Genomic DNA, 19839 nt, shown 5'->3' on the forward strand with positions numbered 1-19839 from the left:
GGGGCCAGAGGCCTGCAGGACAAAAGCCAACCCCTGAAGGAACCATCTGGCGACACCATCTGGGTGTCACTCTGCCTCCTTGCTTCCATCTGTCCAGGCCTGTGAGCTCCTACCCTCCAAAGCCTCTGGGAGGGTTTTGTCTCAGGGCTTTGCCAACAGCTCTGCCAAACCCTTTAAAAGCTTGTGGGGCTCTCTGTGCCCAGGGCCATGGCTCACAAAGCAGCAGCCACCACTGCCTGCTGGGCAGGCCTGAGCTTGTCACATATTACAGAGTGGGTTAGGGTGGAAGGGACCTTAGAGACCATCCAGCTCCAGCGCCCTGCCATGGGCAGGGACCCCTCCCACCAGCCCAGGCTGCTCCAGGCCTCATCCAGCCTGGCCTGCAACCCCTCCAGGCAGGAGGCAGCCACAGCCTCCCTGGGCAACCTCTGCCAGTGTCTTGCACTGATCCTGCACTGTCTCACCAGTGCCCAGTCCCACCAGTGCCAAGCTTGCTCACTCCCATTAACTAATGTTCAAAGGGTCCTTTGGGGTTGTGTTCAAACTCAGTGCTAGGACAAGAAGCAGCAGCCTCAAAGTTTCACCAGGGGAGGTTCAGGTTGGTCATCAGAACAATTTCTTCCCCCAGAGAACTGTCAAAGCCTGGCCCAGGCTGCCCAGGGCAGGCGTGGAGTCCCCATCCCTGGAAGGGTTTCCAGGCTGTGTTTCCACCAGCTGTGGTGCTGAGGGCCAGGGGTTAGTGCCTTGGCAGTGCTGGGATGAGGACTGCACTCAGTGGTCTTCCACATCACTTCCAACTAATCTTTACCTCCACAGGGCTCCTGGGTTGAAATCTGCATTGTCCTGAACTAAATTCCTGCCCTTTCCTCACCCTCCTGCTCCTCTGTTTCACAGCACCCCAGATTTCCATCCTGGGCAGCTGTTGAGAAGGGATTTGGATTTTTCTCTTCTTTTAGGCCATCCCAGAGGCAAATGTGGAGCTAAAGCCAAGGCACTCCCCCAGCTCCCCCACAGGCGAGGAGGCAATCAGAGCACAGCGCCGCTGCCTGCAGCCAGCCACTGCCAGGCAAGCACACACAGGATCCCTCCAGAGGGACAAAGCATCACAGGTACTGACCTTCAAACACATGCTCAGGGAGGACACTGCAAAGATCAATCATTTCCTGATGTCTACAGAGATGGAGAGATCTACATCTGGCCACCCAGCGGCAGGACAAAGCTGATCTCTCAGGAAGGTGCTTGTAGCAAGGCCAGCTCACAACGCCCGGCTCCAGAAGCCTCAGCCCACTCCCCATCCCGTTCCAAATTGCAAAGGAGGCCTCTGCAGGCTTCAAAGAGCCTTGCCAAATGAACTGCCTCAGCAGGAGAGCTGGGGCAGAAGGAGCACTTACCCTTGCAGAGCTTTCTCCCCAAACCAATCTCCCTTCCCGAGGGTACGGAGGAACACCGGATCCTCACTGGGGGAGTCCTCACGAGTGACATTCACCTGGAGAAGAACCAAGAGGCCCCAGCCTTTAGAACTCCAAGGAACAAACCAAACCTCTTTCTTCAGAGAGGGATTTGCCATATCCCAGATCCCTCAGGAAAACCTCTGCTCTGTGTCACCTCCAGGACTGCACTGTGTCCCAGACTCCTGCACTCCTCCCCCAGCGTCGCCAAGCGGCAGCCCAGGAGACAAGCAGGGATAGTGCAGAGGATGCCTGCAGCTCGGGATGCCTGCAGCCCATGATGCCTGCAGCTGAGGATGCCTGCAGCTCATGATGCCTGCAGCTCAGGGTGCCTGCAGCTCAGGATGCCTGCAGCTCAGGATGCTTGCAGCTCAGGGTGCCTGCAGCTCAGGGTGCCTGCAGCTCAGGATGCCTGCAGCTCAGGGTGCCTGCAGCTCAGGATGCTTGCAGCTCAGGGTGCCTGCAGCTCAGGGTGCCTGCAGCTGAGGATGCCTGCAGCTCGGGATGCCTGCAGCCCATGATGCCTGCAGCTGAGGATGCCTGCAGCTCATGATGCCTGCAGCTCAGGGTGCCTGCAGCTGAGGATGCCTGCAGCTCATGATGCCTACAGCTCAGGGTGCCTGCAGCTGAGGATGCCTGCAGCTCAGGGTGCCTGCAGCTCAGGGTGCCTGCAGCTGAGGATGCCTGCAGCTCAGGATGCCTGCAGCTCAGGGTGCCTGCAGCTGAGGATGCCTGCAGCTCAGGGTGCCTGCAGCTCAGGGTGCCTGCAGCTGAGGATGCCTGCAGCTCGGGATGCCTGCAGCCCATGATGCCTGCAGCTGAGGATGCCTGCAGCTCATGATGCCTGCAGCTCAGGGTGCCTGCAGCTGAGGATGCCTGTAGCTCAGGGTGCCTGCAGCTCAGGGTGCCTGCAGCTGAGGATGCCTGCAGCTCAGGGTGCCTGCAGCTCAGGGTGCCTGCAGCTGAGGATGCCTGCAGCTCGGGATGCCTGCAGCCCATGATGCCTGCAGCTGAGGATGCCTGCGGCACAGGGTGGCTGCAGCTCACGGTGCCTGCAGCTGAGGATGCCTGCAGCTCAAGATGCCTGCAGCTCAGGATGCCTACAGCTCAGGGTGCCTGCAGCTCAGGATGCCTACAGCTCAGGATGCCTGCAGCTCAGGATGCCTACAGCTCAGGATGCCTGCAGCTCAGGATGCCTGCAGCACAGGGTGGCTTCAGCTCAGGGTGCCTGCAGCTCAGGATGCCTGCAGCTCAGGGTGCCTGCAGCTGAGGATGCCTGCGGCACAGGGTGGCTGCAGCTCACGGTGCCTGCAGCTGAGGATGCCTGCAGCACAGGGTGGCTGCAGCTCACGGTGCCTGCAGCTGAGGATGCCTGCAGCTCAGGATGCCTACAGCTCAGGATGCCTGCAGCTCAGGATGCCTACAGCTCAGGGTGCCTGCAGCTCAGGATGCCTACAGCTCAGGATGCCTGCAGCTCAGGATGCCTACAGCTCAGGATGCCTGCAGCTGAGGATGCCTGCAGCACAGGGTGGCTTCAGCTCACGGTGCCTGCAGCTGAGGATGCCTACAGCTCAGGGTGCCTGCAGCACAGGGTGCCTGCAGCTCACGGTGCCTGCAGCTCAGGATGCCTGCAGCACAGGGTGGCTTCAGCTCAGGGTGCCTGCAGGTGAGGATGCCTGCAGCTGAGGATGCCTGCAGCACAGGGTGGCTGCAGCTCACGGTGCCTGCAGCTGAGGATGCCTGCAGCTCAGGGTGGCTTCAGCTCAGGGTGCCTGCAGCTGAGGATGCCTACAGCTCAGGGTGCCTGCAGCTGAGGATGCCTGCAGCTCAGGATGCCTGCAGCACAGGGTGGCTTCAGCTCAGGGTGCCTGCAGCTCAGGATGCCTGCAGCTCAGGGTGCCTGCAGCTCGGGGTCCCTGCAGCTGAGGGTGCCTGCAGCTCTTGGCAACAACAACGCAGCAGAGGCTTCTGGAGGCTGCAAGCTCCAGGCCTCATCCAACCCAGTTCTACCTCTCTGCCAGAACTGTGCCAGAGTCTCCCCAGCCTCACTCTCAACAATTTCTTCCTCCTCTCCACTCTCAATCTCTCCTCTCCCAGCTCAAAGCCATTGTCCCTGGGCCTGGCACTCCCAGCCCTTCTCCAGAGTCCCTCCCCAGCTCTCCTGGAGCCCTTCAGCTCCTGCAAGGCTGCTCTGAGGTCTGCCTGCAGCCTTCTCTTCTCCAGGCTGCACAGCCCCAACTCTCCCAGCCTGGCTCCACAGGGGAGGTTCTGCAGCCCTCTGAGCATCTCTGTGGCCTCCTCTGGAGCCTCTCCAGCAGCTCCAGGTCCTTCTTGTGCTGGGGGCCCCAGAGCTGGAGGCAGTGCTGCAGGTGGGCTCTGAGCAGAGCAGAGGGGCAGAATCCCCTCCCTGTGCTGCTGCTCTCCCTGCTCTGGCTGCAGCTCAGCACTCAGCTGGCTCTGGGCTGCCAGGGACCAGGGCTGGCTCCTGGGGACTCTGTCACCACCTGGCACCCCCAAGGCCTTCTCCTGCAGCCTGCTCTCAGCCTCTCCTCCCCCAGCCTGGATCTGTGCCTGGGGTTGCCCTGAGCCAGCTGCAGGACCTTGCCCTTGGTCTTGTTGAGCCTCCTGAGGTTGGCTTGGGCCCAGCTCTGCAGCCTGCCCAGGTGCCTCTGGATGGATCCTGCCCTCCAGCTGTCAGCAGCACTACACAGCTAGGTGAGGGTGCCTCAACCCACTGCCCTTGTTGCTGCCCGTCCTCCCCCTGGTGTCTGTCTTCAGTGCATCCCATGTCATCCACAGAGGGAATCCACTGTGTATTCCCTGGAATGCAGAGGAGTCAAATGCTTCTCCAGCTAGCATCAGGCCAGCCACCAAAATACTCATCCAGAAGTTGGATGGAAGGAACAAATCTCGTTCTGCAGAATCCCATCAGGGTTTGCTGGGCAGAGAGGTCACTAAAGCACATTTTCCCTGTGAGCAGTGGAACAGAAACTGAGAGCTTTTCACATCCCCCAAGGGGAGAGCTGAGGCTCCTCTGGCTCCTGCTTAATTTGCAGAAACTGAGGAGTGATAACCTAGGGAATGAAGCTTGGAAGTCAGCCTTGTGAGAAGGAAACATTGGGTATTTTAGGGCAAACTCTCAAACACAGAAAATAAAGTTAAAAAAAAAGAGAGTGGAGATTTTTCTCCTTTGCTGAGAGACTCCACAGCAGCTTCCACCCCTCAATGCCTGCTGCCAGCACTGCTCTGCAGCTCCAGCACAGCCATTTCTGCCCCTCCAGGCCACTCTTCCCTACTGACACCAGGCCAGGGAGATTCACTGAATGTCAGGAGTTGCAATGTTTGTGCCTTGGGCAGGGCAGAGAGGAAGCTCTGGCTGGCACTGAGCTTCCAGAGCAGAGAATCACAGAATGGTTTGGGTTGGGAGAGGCCTCCAAGCTCCTCCAGTCCAGCACCAACCCAACCATGGCCACCCAGCCATGGCCCCAGGTGCCATGGCCACAGCTTGCTGCAACACCTCCAGGCATGGGGACTCCACCACCTCCCTGGGCAGCCTCTGCCAGGCCCTGACCACTCTGGCACCAGAGAAATTGTTCCTCAGCTCCAGCCTAAGCCTCCCCTGGCACAACTTCAGGCCAGTTCCTCTCCTTCTCTCACCTGAGCCTGGGGAGCAGAGCCCAACCCCCAGCTGGCTGCAGCCTCCTCTCAGGAGCTGCAGAGAGCAAGGAGGTCTCCCTCAGCCTCCTCTGCTCCACACTCAACCCCCCCAGCTCCCTCAGCTGCTCCTCCCCAGCCCTCTTCTCCAGACCCTTCCCCAGCTCTCTTGCCCTTCTCTGGCCCTGCTCCAGCCCTCTGGCACCAAAGAAACTTTTCCTCCTCTCCAACCTAAGCCTCCCCTGGCACAACTTCAGGGCATTTCCTCTCCCTCTCTCACCTGAGCCTGGGGAGCAGAGCCCAGCCCCCAGCTGGCTGCAGCCTCCTCTCAGGGGGCTGCTGGGACCGCAGCACCTTCTGCTGACCTCCGCAGGCAGCTCCTTACCTTGCCTTTGCTGATGATGAAGAAGGTGTCCCCCCGAGCCCCCTGGCGGATGATGTACTCCCCGCTCTCGTAGTGAGTCTGTGAGAGAGGCAGAAGAAGACATCAGCAGAGGTGAGGCAGCAGCACCGGTGACCATCACTCAGCACAGCCCTTGGAAGCTCTGCAGGACAATGCCTAAGCCTGGACGGATTTCCTCCCGGGCTGGCCCAGCTGTGGTTGAAACCCTGTCCTGTGTCGAGGGAGCTCTTTGTGGCTCCTTGGTGTGCTGCCTGAGCTCCTGCCAGATGAATGCCTGTGGCAGCACACCACACTGCAGAAACCAGACACAGGAATGCCTAGCAGGGATCATGGTGCCCAAGCTAACCCAGAGATGCTGAGCTTCCAACCCCCCCGGGCACTGTGCTGCTGGGCAAGCTGCTGGGGGTGCCCTGCTGGAGCAGGGCTTGGGCTGGGGGATGGCCAGAGGTCCCTTCCAGACCTCACCATGCTGGGATAGATAGAACTACAAGTTTCTGAGGCAGGAGGTCATCCAGGCTGTCACCTTCAAGCTTCTTTCCCATCAGCTTCCAAACTGTGAGCAAAGCTGAGCAAGCTCAGGGGCTCTGGCTGATACCAGAAGCTGTCCTGTGTGGAGGAAGACTGGTTGAGCTTCAAAGCTTTTTATTGCAGCCACCTCTAAGAGTAAAAGGATGTTGTGGAATACCAAGCAGATTATGATACATCCACAACCTGGGAGCCAGGAGAACCTCCCCTGTGGGGCCAGGCTGGGAGAGTTGTGGATGTTCAGCCTGGAGAAGAGAAGGCTCCAGGCAGACCTCAGGACCTGAAGGGTTCCAGGAGAGCTGGGGAGGGACTTTGGGGAAGGGCTGGGAGGGCCAGGCCCAGGGACAATGGCTTTGAGCTGGGAGAGGAGAGACTGAGAGTGGAGAGGAAGAAGAAATTGTTGAGAGTGAGGCTGGGGAGAGCCTGGCACAGGCTGCCCAGGGAGGCTGTGGCTGCCTCCTGCCTGGAGGTGTTGCAGGCCAGGCTGGATGAGGCCTGGAGCAGCCTGTGCTGGTGGGAGGGGTCCCTGCCCATGGCAGGGGGCTGGAGCTGGATGAGCTCTGAGGTCCCTTCCACCTAAAGCAGTCTGTGAATCCATGCTTTGGACTGCATGGGTCCATTACAGTTTGCAGTGAGGCCTGAGGGACAGTGCTGAGTCCTGACTGCATCCCAAGCTTCTGAAGGAAGGGAAGGGACCTGGTAACCCCCACCCCATGATTCCATGTAATGCATTCCTGCTGAGGGCACTTCCTGCCTGAATCCTCTCTCAAAGCAGGCACAAGGCACAGGAAACCACATCTCCCCTCTCCTTCCATCCCCTCCCTTCTGTCCTTTATCCTGACAACCACCTCTGGAGAGCCCCCAGGCTTCCTCCACTGCCAGCAGCCTCTTTCTCCCCGGTGCTGAGGCACACATCTGCTCCTCTCTCTGCCTGCCTGCAAAGCAGACTCAGTTGTAAAAGGCTGTCACCAGCTGCCACAAAGGCCACCAAGGACCTGCCCCCTGAGCTGCCCCTGCTCCCTCATGTCAGTGGCAACCTCCTTGAGCAGGAGCACCTAGGGCAGAGGCTCAGGGCATGCCCAAGCTGTTGCCAAGCTCAACATCCCATTTGTAAAGCGAACTGGAAGGGGTAGAGCAGCAGCTCTGGGGGCACAGCAATTGAAAGCAGGTCACCTGTCCACAGAGGTGTCAAAGGTTGGCTTGGAAACAGGAGAGAGAGGAAGGATGTGGCAGTGGGTGCCAAGGCTGGGTGGGAACCGATGCTCTTGGAAGAAGACCACATCTGAAAACTGCATGAAGGATGAGAAAGGGTGAAGATGAGAGAAGGAAGCTCAGACCAGGCAGCACAAATTGATTTGGGATCATGAGAGGCCACCAGAGGAGATCAACTGCAAAGATGCTGCCAGTGGGGCCAGCTTCATTTCCTTCAGAGCAGAGAAACAGGGAGAGAGAAGGGAAAGAGAGGAACAGGCAGGGCAGCTGGGAACAAACAGGGATATGGGAAGGATGAGGCAGGAAGAAAATAAAGGATGCTGGAAAAGATGGAAGGAGATACAGATGGGGATAAAGAGTGGAAAGGCAAACCCAGAGCCCCAGCATGGAGGGGCTGGAAGGGACCTCTGGGCATCCCCCAGCCATCCCTGGGCAGCCTGCTCCAGGCCTCCAGCAGCCTCACAACAAACAACTTTCTCCTCCTGCTCAGCTCCAACCTCCTGCCTGCCACTCTGTGCCCCTTGCCCCTTGGCCTGGCCCTGGGCACCACTCAACAGAGCCTGGCCCCAGCCTCTTGCCCCCCACAGCTCCTTTAGCTCTTGCTGAGCATTGCTCAGCTGCCCTCTGGGGCTGCTCTTCTGCAGGCTCTCAGCCCCAGGGCTCTCAGCTTTTGCTCCTCACAGAGATGTTCCAGTCCCATCAGCATCCCCACAGCTCTCTCCAGCAGGTCTCTGTCTCTCTTGAACTGGGGAGGCCAGAACAGGACACAGTATTCCAGATGTGGTCTCACCAGAACTGAGTAGAACCTCCTTTGCCCTGCTGGCCACACTCTTCTTGAGGCACCCCAGGATGCCATTGGCCTTCTTGGCCATGGGGGCACATTGGTGTCCCATGGAGCACTTACAGTCTGCTAGCACTCCAAAGCCTTTCTCTGTCAACTATCAGAAGCCAGTCTCTTCTCCAGGCTGAATAAGACCAACTCTCTCAGCCTGGCCTCACAGCAGAGAAGCTGCCACAGGAGATCCCTTTCAGCCCAAGTCCCAGGGACAGCCTTAGGTCACTCCATGAAGCCTGTGGCTGAGCAGGAAGCCAAGTTCCAGCCCTTGCCAACATGGAGCTGGATTCCAGAAGGCTCTGCCTCCCTTTCTGGGGGATCCCTAACCAGGCAGGGAGCTGTGCTGAGCTTAGGTGACCTCCTGGCCCCCCAGCTGGGCAGGAGGAGCCAGTAGGGAGCAGGCTGAGGATGAACTCAAGCAGCCTGTCTGTGCTACAGCAGCTCACATTTCATCCCTGGTGCTGGACATCTGCCACCAGAGCTGCCAGTGCTGATGGAGCATCAAATGACTCCAGCAGGAAGATCAAAGGGCTCTTGAGTGCATCTAGCTGGAGCTTTGGGGAGATGCTGACCTCATCCAGCTGGCTCCAACCCTTCCCCAAGCATCTGCTGGGTGCTACCCAGGACGATGAGCATCTACCCACTGCAAGGCTGCCTCATCTTCTTGCCCACAGAGCACCTCCAGGACCTGACCACAGGGAACATTCTGGGACAAAATGTCTGCATCAGCAACCAGCTGAGCCCTTGCTCCCCCTCCTGCCTACAAAACTCTCCTCTGCTCCAAAATGACAATAGCTCTAACTTGCCAAGGTGGCAGGAAAGCTACCTCTGAATCTCAGTGGTGCCCAGAGACAGGACAAGGGAAAACAGGCTTCAGCCTGACAACCCAGGTCCAGCTAAACACCAGGAGGAACATCTTGGCTTTGAGTGGCAGAACCCTGCAGCAGGCTGCCCAGAGCAGGAGGAGCCTCCTCTGGAGGTTTCCCAAACCCACCTGGCTCTGTTCCTGCTGTTCCTGTGTGCCCTGCCCTGGGTGACCCTGCTCTGGCAGGAGCTGGGACTCAGAGATCTCCAGAGGTCCCTTCCAACCCCACCAGCCAGTGCTTCCATGAATAGCTGTACTTTCCACTTGCTAGAAAGCAATGAAGAAGTGACCTGAGCTGACTTTCAGTGGTGTGCTGGATACCCCCCCACCGGTGTGTGTGTCACACAGGACCAGGCTTTGCCTTCACCTCTGCTTGCAACAAAGGAGAGGGCAGCACAGGACTAAGCAGTGCCAGGCCCAGCTCCTCAGTCACAGAGTCACAGGATGGGCTGGGTTGGCAGGGACCTCAAAGCTCATCCAGTTCCAACCCCCTGCCATGGGCAGGGACCCCTCCCACCAGCTCAGGCTGCTCCAGGCCTCATCCAGCCTGGTCTGCAACACCTCCAGGCAGGAGGCAGCCACAGCCTCCCTGGGCAGCCTGGGCTGGTGGGAGGTGTCCCTGCCCGTGGCAGGGGGCTGGAGCTGGATGCTCTTTAAGGTCCCTTCCAACCTTGCCCATCCTGTGGTTCCATGGCATCCTGCTGCCCTCTGCACAGCCTGGCAATGAGGCCATCTCCATCTCACCACCTCACTGACTCCGTCCCTCAGGGCTCTCCCTTCCTCCAGCCCCTGAGCCTGGTGGCTATCTGTTTGGATCTGCAGCAGCTCCTGCGGGCTGAAGGGTGAAATCGTTTCTCTGCTATCACAAAGAGGCTTTTTCAATCACTGCTCTTGCAGCTCACAGATACTGCAAAGAGCAGGAAATCAGAGCTCAGCTCACATACAGCCCCCAGAAGCTAACTGAATGGTTAAAACAGAGAGGCACAGCAATGAAAGCTGCTCAAGTGCCAGCCAGGTAATTTCCCAAGGGAAACTAACTCTCCAGGGAAAGGAACCCTGGCCAGCCAAGATGTGCTCTGAGAAGACACCAAGATCTGGGGAGGGAAGGTGACCTGGGGCTGGTTGGCTGGAGGAGAGCAGCCTGAGAAGGGATTTTCTCAGTGTTCAGCAAGTAGCTCTGCACAGAAGGACCTGGGAGTGCTGGTGGTCATGAAGTTCTCCGTGGGAGAGCAATGTGCCCTGGTGGCCAAGAAGAACACCCAGTAGGGTGTGGGCAGCAGGTTGAGAGAGGTTCAGCATCAGCTTTTGTTCATGACTGAGGTTTGTGATGGCACAGCACTGGCAGCAGAGGCTGACAGCCCTCAGGCTGTGCTGCCAGCCAGAGCTGGGCAGGCTGCAGGGCTGGGCAGAGGGAACCTCCTGGGGGTCACCAAGGGCAAGGGTAGGGTCCTGCCCCTGGGGAGGAACAACCTCCTGCAGCAGGGCAGGGGAGGGGAGACCTGCTGGGAAGCAGCTCCAGGGAGCAGGACCTGGGAGTGCTGGGGGCCAACAAGTTCCCCACGAGCCAGCAAGGTGCCCTGGTGGCCAGGAAGCCAATGGGGTGCTGGGGGGCACCAAGAGTGTGGGCAGCAGGGCAAGGGAAGTTCTTCTCCCCTTCTACTCTGCTCTAGCCAGGCCACATCTGGAATCCTGTGTCCAGTCCTGGGCTCCCCAGTTCCAGAGGCAGGGAAGTGCTGGAGAGAGCCCAGGGCAGGCTGGGAAGCTGCTGAGGGGCCTGGAGCAGCTCTGGGAGCAGCAAAGGCTGAGAGCCCTGGGGCTGAGAGCCTGCAGAAGAGCAGCCCCAGAGGGCAGCTGAGCAATGCTCAGCAAGAGCTAAAGGAGCTGTGGGGGGCAAGAGGCTGGGGCCAGGCTCTGCTGAGTGGTGCCCAGGGCCAGGCCAAGGGGCAAGGGGCACAGAGTGGCAGGCAGGAGGTTGGAGCTGAGCAGGAGGAGAAAGTTGTTTGTTGTGAGGCTGCTGGAGGCCTGGAGCAGGCTGCCCAGAGAGGTTGTGGAGTCTCCTGGTGTGGAGAGCTTCCAACCCCCCCTGGGCACTGTGCTGCTGGGCAAGCTGCTGGGGGTGCCCTGCTGGAGCAGGGCTTGGGCTGGGGGATGCCCAGGGGTCCCTTCCAACCACACTGCTCTACAGTCTCCCTATTTGCATGCTCAGCCTCTTGCACAGCAGCAAGCTGAGATCTCATGAGCAGCTCCACAACCAGAGAGTGTTCTCCAGCTGCCGCAGGCTCAAAGCTCATAAGGTTAGAGCAGGGGATCCTTGGGGCCCCTTCCAAGCCGACCTCCTGTGGCTCTGTGATCGTTCAGCTGGAGGCCACAGGCTGTGCAGGAGCACTTTGCATGCTCCTCCCCCCCCCCCCCGCCGGCCCGGGGCTGCTGCAGCGGCGCCAGCAGATGTCAGTGCGCACAACGCCAGGGCGGAGGACGGCGGCTCCCGGCCCCGGCAGGAAGCTTCCACCGAGCCCATTAACATTTGGGCTGCTTTTGGTTGTTCTAACATCATTGCCAGTTCTGTCTCCTGCCTCTCCAGACAAAAGGGCATTGCCTGCACCTCGCAGATAAAAGCAGCCTGAGGAGAAACAATTCCCCTTCCTCCAGCCTTGGGCCAGGGAGGGCTGGAGGCTGGAAGCCGGAGAATGCTGTCAGGCCAGCAGAAGCCTGGGGTTGGTTTCCTTGGTCCACTGCCACCAAGAGTGCTCCCCAGGGCTGTGTGGCTGTTCAACCAGTGGCAGCTGGGCTAAAGGCAGAGGGTGCTGGGAGCTGCCATTGACATGAGCTCCCAGGGGAAGACACTGAGCAGATCAGAGAGATGCTGTGGGGAAAGCTTCTGAGCAAACCTTCTATCAACCTCCCAGGGGCTCCAGGAGAGCTGGGGAGGGACTTTGGACAAGGGCTGGGAGGGCCAGGCTGAGGGCTGATAGCTTCAGGTGAGATGAAGCTCCACTTAGGTGAGACATTAGGAGGAGATTCTTCCCCTTGGGGCTGGGGAGACTCTGGCACAGGCTGCCCAGGGAGGCTGTGGCTGCCTCCTGCCTGGAGGGGTTGCAGGCCAGGCTGGATGAGGCCTGGAGCAGCCTGGGCTGGGGGGAGGGGTCCCTGCCCAGGGCAGGGGGCTGGAGCTGGATGGTCTTCAAGGTTCTCTCCAAACCATTCTATGCACATTCTCTTTTCATGCTTCCTGTGATCCCAGCACAGCAAATGCCTGCCCCCAGCCTCCTTCTGCCCTGTGCCTGCATGAAGTCATGGCAAGGACCTCATCAGTAAAGAGACCCATTCCATAGACCATCGAATTCAGGCTGTCAGAAAGCTCCATTTCAGTCCCCAGATGAAGCCCTGGGGATGCTCCCGGCAAACCAGGCTGCTAGGCATGAGCTTGAGAGGCTGATGCAGGAGGGACTGGGCCTGATGCACATAGAATCATAGAACAGAACCACAGAATGGTTTGGGTGGAGAAGCTCTCCAAGCTCCTCCAGTCCAGCACCAACCCAACCCCACCACAGCCACTAAACCATGGCCCCAGGTGCCATGGCCACAGCTTGCTGCAACACCTCCAGGCATGGGGACTCCACCACCTCCCTGGGCAGCCTCTGCCACTCCCTGACCACTCTGCCACCAAAGGAATTGTTCCTCAGCTCCAACCTAAGCCTCCCCTGGCACAACTTCAGGCCAGTTCCTCTCCTTCTCTCACCTGAGCCTGGGGAGCAGAGCCCAGCCCCCAGCTGGCTGCAGCCTCCTCTCAGGAGCTGCAGAGAGCAAGGAGGTCTCCCTCAGCCTCCTCTGCTCCACACTCAACCCCCCAGCTCCCTCAGCTGCTCCTCCCCAGCCCTCTTCTCCACACCCTTCCCCAGCTCTCTTGCCCTTCTCTGGCCCTGCTCCAGCCCTCCAGCTCCTGCTGGCAGGGAGGGCCCAGAGCTGAAGGCAGCACTCAAGCTGTGGCCTCCCCAGTGCCCAGCCCAGGGCACAATCCCTGCCCTGCTCCTGCTGCCCACACCATTGCTGCTCCAGGCCAGGCTGCTGCTGCCCTTCTGGCCCCCCTGGGCACTGTTGCCTCCTCTCCAGCTGCTGCCACTCAGACTGATTGGTTTTCTGGCCTGGTGCACACTGTTCCATGGTGCTGCCTTCACCTCATGCCCTAATGGTGACCACATCATTGCTGGAGTGGCTTTTTGTACCCACTGATCCATCTCAGAGCTGGTTGTTAATGAGAGGGATGCCTAATGCAGGTTCAGCTCTGGGATCCTCAGCCTGAGAAAAGCAAGGACCTGTTGGAACATGTCCACAGGAGGCTGGGAATATGTTCTGAGGGCTGGAAGCCCTCTGCTGGGAGAGGGCTGGGAGAGTTGGCCTTGGGCAGCCTGCAGGGGAGAAGGCTGCAGGGAGCCCTCCTGGTGGCCTTGCAGTGCTCCAAGGGCCCAGCAGAAAGCTGGGGACAGACTGCTGAGCAGGGCCTCTTGTGCCAGGCCAAGGGGGGATGGTTTGGCCTGCAAGAGGGAGCTTGAGAGTGGAGAGAAGGAAGTGTTCCAGGCCAGGCTGGCAACCTAACCTTGTGGAAAGTGTCCCTGCCCATGGCAAGGATGCTGGAGCTGGATGATCTTCAAGGTCTCTTCCAAGCCAGAGCAGAGAGGGACCTGGGGGTGCTGGTTGACAGCTGCCTAAACATGAGCCAGCACTGTGCCCAGGGGGCCAAGAAGGCCAAGGGCATCCTGGCCTGCAGCAGGAAGAGTGTGGCCAGCAGGAGCAGGGAAGTCCTTGTGCCCTGTGCTCAGCACTGCTGAGGCCACACCTTGCGTCCTGTGTCCAGCTCTGGGCTCCTCAGGTCAGGAAAGAGGTTGAGCTGCTGGAAGGTGTCCAGAGAAGGGCAAGAAAGCTGGGGAGGGGTCTGGGGCACAGCCCTGTGAGGAGAGGCTGAGGGAGCTGGGGTTGCTTAGCCTGGAGAAGAGGAGGCTCAGGGGAGACCTTCTTGCTCTCTACAACTCACTGCAGGGAGGTTGTAGCCAGGTGGGGCTTGGGCTCTGCTCCCAGGCACCCAGCACCAGAACAAGAGGACACAGTCTCAAGCTGTGCCAGGGGAGGTTTAGGCTGGAGGTGAGGAGAGTAATTGGCCATTGGAATGTGCTGCCCAGGGAGGTGGTGGAGTCCCCATCCCTGGAAGTGTTCAAGAGGGGACTGGATATGGCACTTGGTGCCATGGTCTAGTCATGAGGTCTGTGGTGACAGGTTGGGCTTGGTGATCTTTGAGGTCTCTTCCAACCTTGGTGATACTGTGAGACTGTGGTTCCAGGTGAGTGCAAGAAGCCAGAAGGGATGTGTGGTACTGCTTAACAGGCAGCTGGCAAACTGGCAGCCATAAACCTGCTTCTGAGGTCACCTGAAAGCCTGTTCCAACACAGACCCCACACACAGCATCACAGACTCACAGCAAGCTCATCCAGCCAGCCCCCTGCACTCAGCAGGGGCATCCCCCACCAGAGCAGGCTGCCCAGAGCCCTGTCCAGCCTCACTTGAAGGCTCAGGGTGAAGCCCTGGCTTCAGCATCTGCATTGCTGGGTGGTGGTGGGCAGAGAGGATCCAGTGAGCAGGCTTCACCAGGTGGGTCTGCAACGGCCTGGAAGCTGCTGTGCTGCTCTGGCAGTTGGGGGAGCATCTCTCCACAACCCCATTCAGATTCCCATGGATACAGGAGAGCCAGCTGCTTTGCATGGCCAGAGAGATGGAATTCTGCAGCTGGGGGGCTTTGACACTCTGCATTGGGTACAAAAGCCAACCCACAGCCAAGCTTTGGCTGTTTGTTAGGAAGTAAGCCCAGAGCAAAGGGCAGCTGTGCTGCTGACAGGGAATTTAATAACAGCCCTGCCCTGGAGGCATCAGCTCCCTGCAGAAGGCAGCTGGACAAAGATCCCTCCAGAGCCACAAGGATTCTCAGGACAAACACAAGCTGCTTCTGGAGAGCTTCTAAAGTTCACTGCATCAAAAAGAGTTCAAAGGGAACAGTATTCCCTGACTGCAACGCTGATTGGGCAGAAGACCTCTGCCACACATTTGCCCTGCTCATGGCTTGCTCCCACCCAACAGGTCCCACCTGGAGAAGACCTGAGGGGGATGCCTGTGCTGAGTGGGGGGCAGTCAGGGAAGTGCTTTCACAGGTGCTCCTGGCAGGGGTTCTACTGAAGAAGACACAGCTCTTACAGGAACTGAGCAAAAGGAGGGGAGGGAGAAGGAAAGGAAACAGATTTTGTGAAGAAGCAGCTAGAGAGCACCCCTTGGGGTGGTGAGTGCAGCAAGCCCTGCTCAGCAAAGCTGCAGGGGCAGCAGCTAAGCTTTGCATCACAGAATGGGCTGGCTGGGACCTTACAGAGCAGCCCCACCATGGGCAGGGACTCCTCCCACCAGCCCAGCCTACTCCAGGCCTCATCCAGCCTGGCCCTCAGCACCTGCAGGCAGGAGGCAGCCACAGCCTCCCTGGGCAGCCTGTGCCAGTGAGCAGAGGCTGCCAGCCACACCAGCCCAAGACAAAGGGAGAGCTCCTGCCCCACCACCTCCCCGCTTCTGCTCTGTGCCAGCACCCCAAGCATCCTTTTTGCCTCTCCTACAAGTGATCTCTTGCTGGATAAGGGGGGGTGGTGAAAGGGATCATTCCCCAGTTCCCACTGATGCCAATGGTTCAAACCAGAGTTTCCCAACAGCAGCAAGCAGCCAAGGACACTAGAGATGGACAACTGACATCCATCAAATCATTTCAGTTGGAAAAGGCCTCCCAGCTCATCCACTCCAGCCATCCTCTGACCCTGCCCAGGCTGGGGCTAGGCCCTGGCCCTCAGCACCACAGCTCTGCACCTTTGCAAGACCTCCAGGGATGGGGATTCAGACACCTCCCTGGGCAGCCTGGGCCAGGGCTTGAGAACCCTTACAGGGAAGAAGTTTCTTCTGACATCCAACCTAAGCCTCCCCTGGCACAACTTCAGGCCAGTTCCTCTCCTTCTCTCACCTGAGCCTGGGGAGCAGAGCCCAGCCCCCAGCTGGCTGCAGCCTCCTCTCAGGAGCTGCAGAGAGCAAGGAAGTCTCCCTCAGCCTCCTCTGCTCCACACTCAACCCCCCCAGCTCCCTCAGCTGCTCCTCCCCAGCCCTCTTCTCCACACCCTTCCCCAGCTCTCTTGCCCCTCACTGGAGCTCCTCAGAACAGAACAAGCCTCTCAGGGCAACTCCTGCTGGTTTTGATCTGAGATGTATTTTCTTGCCTGTTAAATCAAGACAGCAAAGGTCTGCAGGGCCCCACACTCACAGTATCACAGTATCACAGTATCACCAAGGTTGGAAGAGACCTCAAAGAGCATTGAGTCCAACCTGGCACCACAGAGCTCATGACTAGACCATGGCACCAAGTGCCACATCCAATCCCCTCTTGAACACCTCCAGGGATGGGGACTCCACCACCTCCCTGGGCAGCACATTCCAATGACGAATGACTCGCTCGGTGAAGAACTTTCTCCTCACCTTCAGCCTAAACCTCCCCTGGCACAGCTTGAGACTGTGTCCTCTTGTTCTGCTGCTGGTTGCTAGAGAGAAGAGTCCAACCCCTACCTGGCTACAACCTCCCTGCAGGTAGTTGTAGAGAGCAATGAGGTCACCCCTGAGCCTCCTCTTCTCCAGGCTAAGCAACCCCAGCTCCCTCAGCCTCTCCTCACAGGGCTGTGCTCAAGGCCTCTCCCCAGCCTTGTTGCCCTTCTCTGGACACCTTCAAGTGTCTCAATGTCACTCTTAAACTGAGGAGCCCAGAACTGGACACAGTGCCCCCTGCACAGCTGAGGTCTCTGGGCTTTGGTCTTCTTCCCCCAGACACTGAAAGAGGAACATTCAGACCAGAGGGAAGGAATTTCTCATGCTGAGGGTGGGGAGAGCCTGGCCCAGGCTGCCCAGAGAGCTGGGCATCACATCACATTCCAGCTGAAGCTGGAGAGGGCTCTGAGCAAGCTGCTGAGTGCAGGGGGGTTGCACTACATGACCCTTAAAGGTCCTTCCCAACTCCAACCATTCCATGCTGCCCCTGCACCTCCATGGCTGTGGCAGTGCTGCTGCTGGAGCCTTATTTACCATCCCTGCTAGGCTGCTAGAAGCCTCAAGAAGCTGAGCTAGATCCCTTCAGCCTTACCCTACAAACTCTGTTAGAAAAGCAATAAAATAGAGAGCCAAGGAGCCAGTGAGTCAAGGACTTGATTACACCTTGCCTCTCCAGCCCCTTTATTTGAACCAGCAGTACTCCATTTTCCTCACCCACAGCCACATTAACCAGATAAATCTTTAGCCCTTGTCTCATTTAGCTTGGCTGGATTTCATTTCCTCCAGGATGGAGTGGCCATGGAAACCATCAAAGTGATCACAGGCAGCTCCCATGAGCAGGGGAGAGGGAAAGGGCTGATGCAGTTGGGTTGTGGACTGGGAGCTGAACAGGTAGCTTGGCCTCCAACTCTCTGACAAAGGAAACCACAGCCTCACATCCAAGGCACAGGGCATGCTCTGCCCACACTTCCTTCTCCTGGGCAAGGTCTGAGCCTATTCCCAAGCTAGTTTTGCTTGCTTGTCTGAAGAGCTTCCTAGACCCTTGTTGGCCATGCTCCTGGCACCTCAGTTCTACTTGGGCACTGAGTGTCTCCACCTCAAGTCAAGCTCCTGGAGGCCTCTCCAACCCTCACAATGCCTCTCCACCCAAGAGAGCTGGAGAGGCTGAGAGCTGGCTGCAGGCAAACCTCATGGAGCTCAGGAAGGCCAAGTGCAGGCTCCTGCATCGGGGCAGGAACAGCAGCAGGCCCCAGGACAGGTTAGGAGCTGCCCTGCTGCAGAGCAGCTGCATGGAGCAAGACCTCGGAGTGCTGGTGGGCAGCAAGGGCTGCAGGGGACAGCAATGTGCCCTGGGGGCCAAGAGAGCCAATGGGGGCCTGGGGGGCAGCAAGCAAAGGGTGGCCAGCAGGGCTGGGGAGGTTCTGCTCCCCCTCTGCTCTGCCCTGCTCAGACCACAGCTGCAATCCTGTGCCCAGTGCTGGGCTCCCCAGGTGCAGAGAGACAGAGAGCTGCTGGGGAGAGCCCAAGGGAGAGCCAGGAGGAGGAGTTGGGGACCTGAGCATCTGCCCTGTGGAGAGAGGCTGAGAGCCCTGGGGCTGCTGAGGCTGGAGAGGAGAAGGCTGAGAGGGATCTGCTCAATGTCTGCCAAGAGCTGAGGGCTGGGGGGCAAGGGGAGGGGGCCAAGCTCTTGTGGGTGGTGCACAGCCAGGAGCCAAGGAGCAGTGGATGCAAAGTGGAAGAGAGAAGGTTTCAGCTCAAGGGGAGGAGGAGAAACTTCTTTGGGGTGAGGCTGCTGGAGGCCTGGAGCAGGCTGCCCAGAGAGGTTGTGGAGTCTCCTGCTCTGGAGAGCTTCCAACCTCCCCTGGATGCCTTCCTGTGCAGCCAGCCCTGGGTGCCCTGCTCTGGCAGGGGCTGGGCTGGATGCTCTCTGGAGGTCCCTTCCAAGCTCTAACATTCTGTGATCTGCACCATCCTCTATCAGCAGCTTTGACAAGCTGCCAGGGGAAGAAGCACTTCTTCACTTCTCCCACTGCAGGCCAGGGCACCAGCATGGTTACTGTGGATGGTTGTGCTCCTGAGGAGCAGATGCAGACACCAGGCAGGACTTGCTGCTTCCCTCTGCTTGGACAACCTAAGCAGCATCCTCCTGGGGAACCTGGCTGCTCATGGCTTGGATGGGGGAGGCTTCATTGGGCAAAGAACTGCTTGGATGGGCCCAGGGAGTGGTGGGGAGTGGAGATCACTGCAGCTGGTGGCTGGGCACAGGTGGAGCTCCCCAGGGCTCAGTGCTGGGTCAGTTCTCTTTAACATCTTCATCAATGATCTGGGTGAGGAGATTGAAGCACCGAACTGGGTGTCAGTGTTGATCTGCTGGAGGGCAGGGAGGCTGTGCAGGGGCACCTGGCCAGGCTGCAGCCATGGCATGAGGTTCAACAAGGCCACTTGGGCACTGCTGGCTCCACTCCAACTGCTGCCACCCAGCACCCCCAGGGCCTTTCCTGCTGGGCACTTTCCAGCCCCTCTGCCCCCAGCCTGGAGCCTTCCTGGGGTTGTTGTGACCCAGGATCAGCACTCAGCACTTGGCTGGGGATGTAGGTGGGGTGGCACTGGAGTGACTTCCCAGCAGGGCCCTTCAGATTTGACCATGCATTTGGAGGAGCTTTCCAGGAGCTCAGCCAGAGGAATTTCTGCTTGTGGTAGGAGGCAGGAGGGGAGATGCTAAGAGAAGGGAAAGCAGAGGGCAGGCAGGACAGCCAGGCTTGAGAGAAGGTGTTTGAAGTGCCTGGAGGAAGGTCAGGCTGTGCTGCTGAGGCAGCTGAGGATGAGCTGGTGGTGGGCATGGGCAGTGCTGGAGGGCTCTGCACTGCCTTCCCCTGCTCTCTCTCTCTTGGGTTGGCACAGGATTATAGAATGGGCTGGAAGGGACCTCCAGAGATCCATTCCACCCCCCTAACCCATCCCCCTGCACCCAGCAGGGACATCCTCCACTGGAGCAGGCTGCCCAGAGCCCTCTCCAGCCTCCCCTGCAATAGCTCCAGGCATGGAGCCTCAACCACCTCCCTGGGCAGCCTGCTGCAGTGCTCCAGCAGCCTCCTGGGGCAGAACTTGTTCCTCACATCCAACCTCAGTCTGCTCTGCTCTCATTTCAAGCCATTGCCTTCCTTTTTTATTCAGTTAGGGCATTTAGTTTTCCTTAGGGATTGCCTTAAAGATCCTCTCCAAGCAGAAGCATTGAAGGCTTCTCTGGCCTTGCCCTAGGTTAACGTTCTGGCAGTGGCTTCTCCTCTTCCAG

At 58.8% G+C, this 19839-nt stretch overlaps 1 protein-coding gene across 2 annotated transcripts in view; it reads right to left on the reverse strand.

Annotated features, from left to right (window-relative positions):
* The window catches only part of PRKG1 (protein kinase cGMP-dependent 1), a 335004-nt gene that overhangs the window by 57642 nt on the left and 257523 nt on the right, over window positions 1-19839 (reverse strand). For both annotated transcript variants that reach the window (XM_068168482.1, XM_068168480.1), the window contains exons 6-7: window positions 5488-5565; window positions 1392-1486 (exon numbers count right to left, since the gene is read on the reverse strand). In XM_068168482.1, coding sequence (XP_068024583.1) covers window positions 1392-1486; window positions 5488-5565 — 173 coding nt within the window. The remainder of the gene's footprint in view (window positions 1-1391; window positions 1487-5487; window positions 5566-19839) is intronic.

The sequence above is a fragment of the Melanerpes formicivorus genome, unplaced genomic scaffold (assembly GCF_026170545.1).
Source record: "Melanerpes formicivorus ecotype bairdi unplaced genomic scaffold, bMelFor1.0.p_v2 SCAF_139, whole genome shotgun sequence".
NCBI lineage: Eukaryota > Metazoa > Chordata > Aves > Piciformes > Picidae > Melanerpes > Melanerpes formicivorus.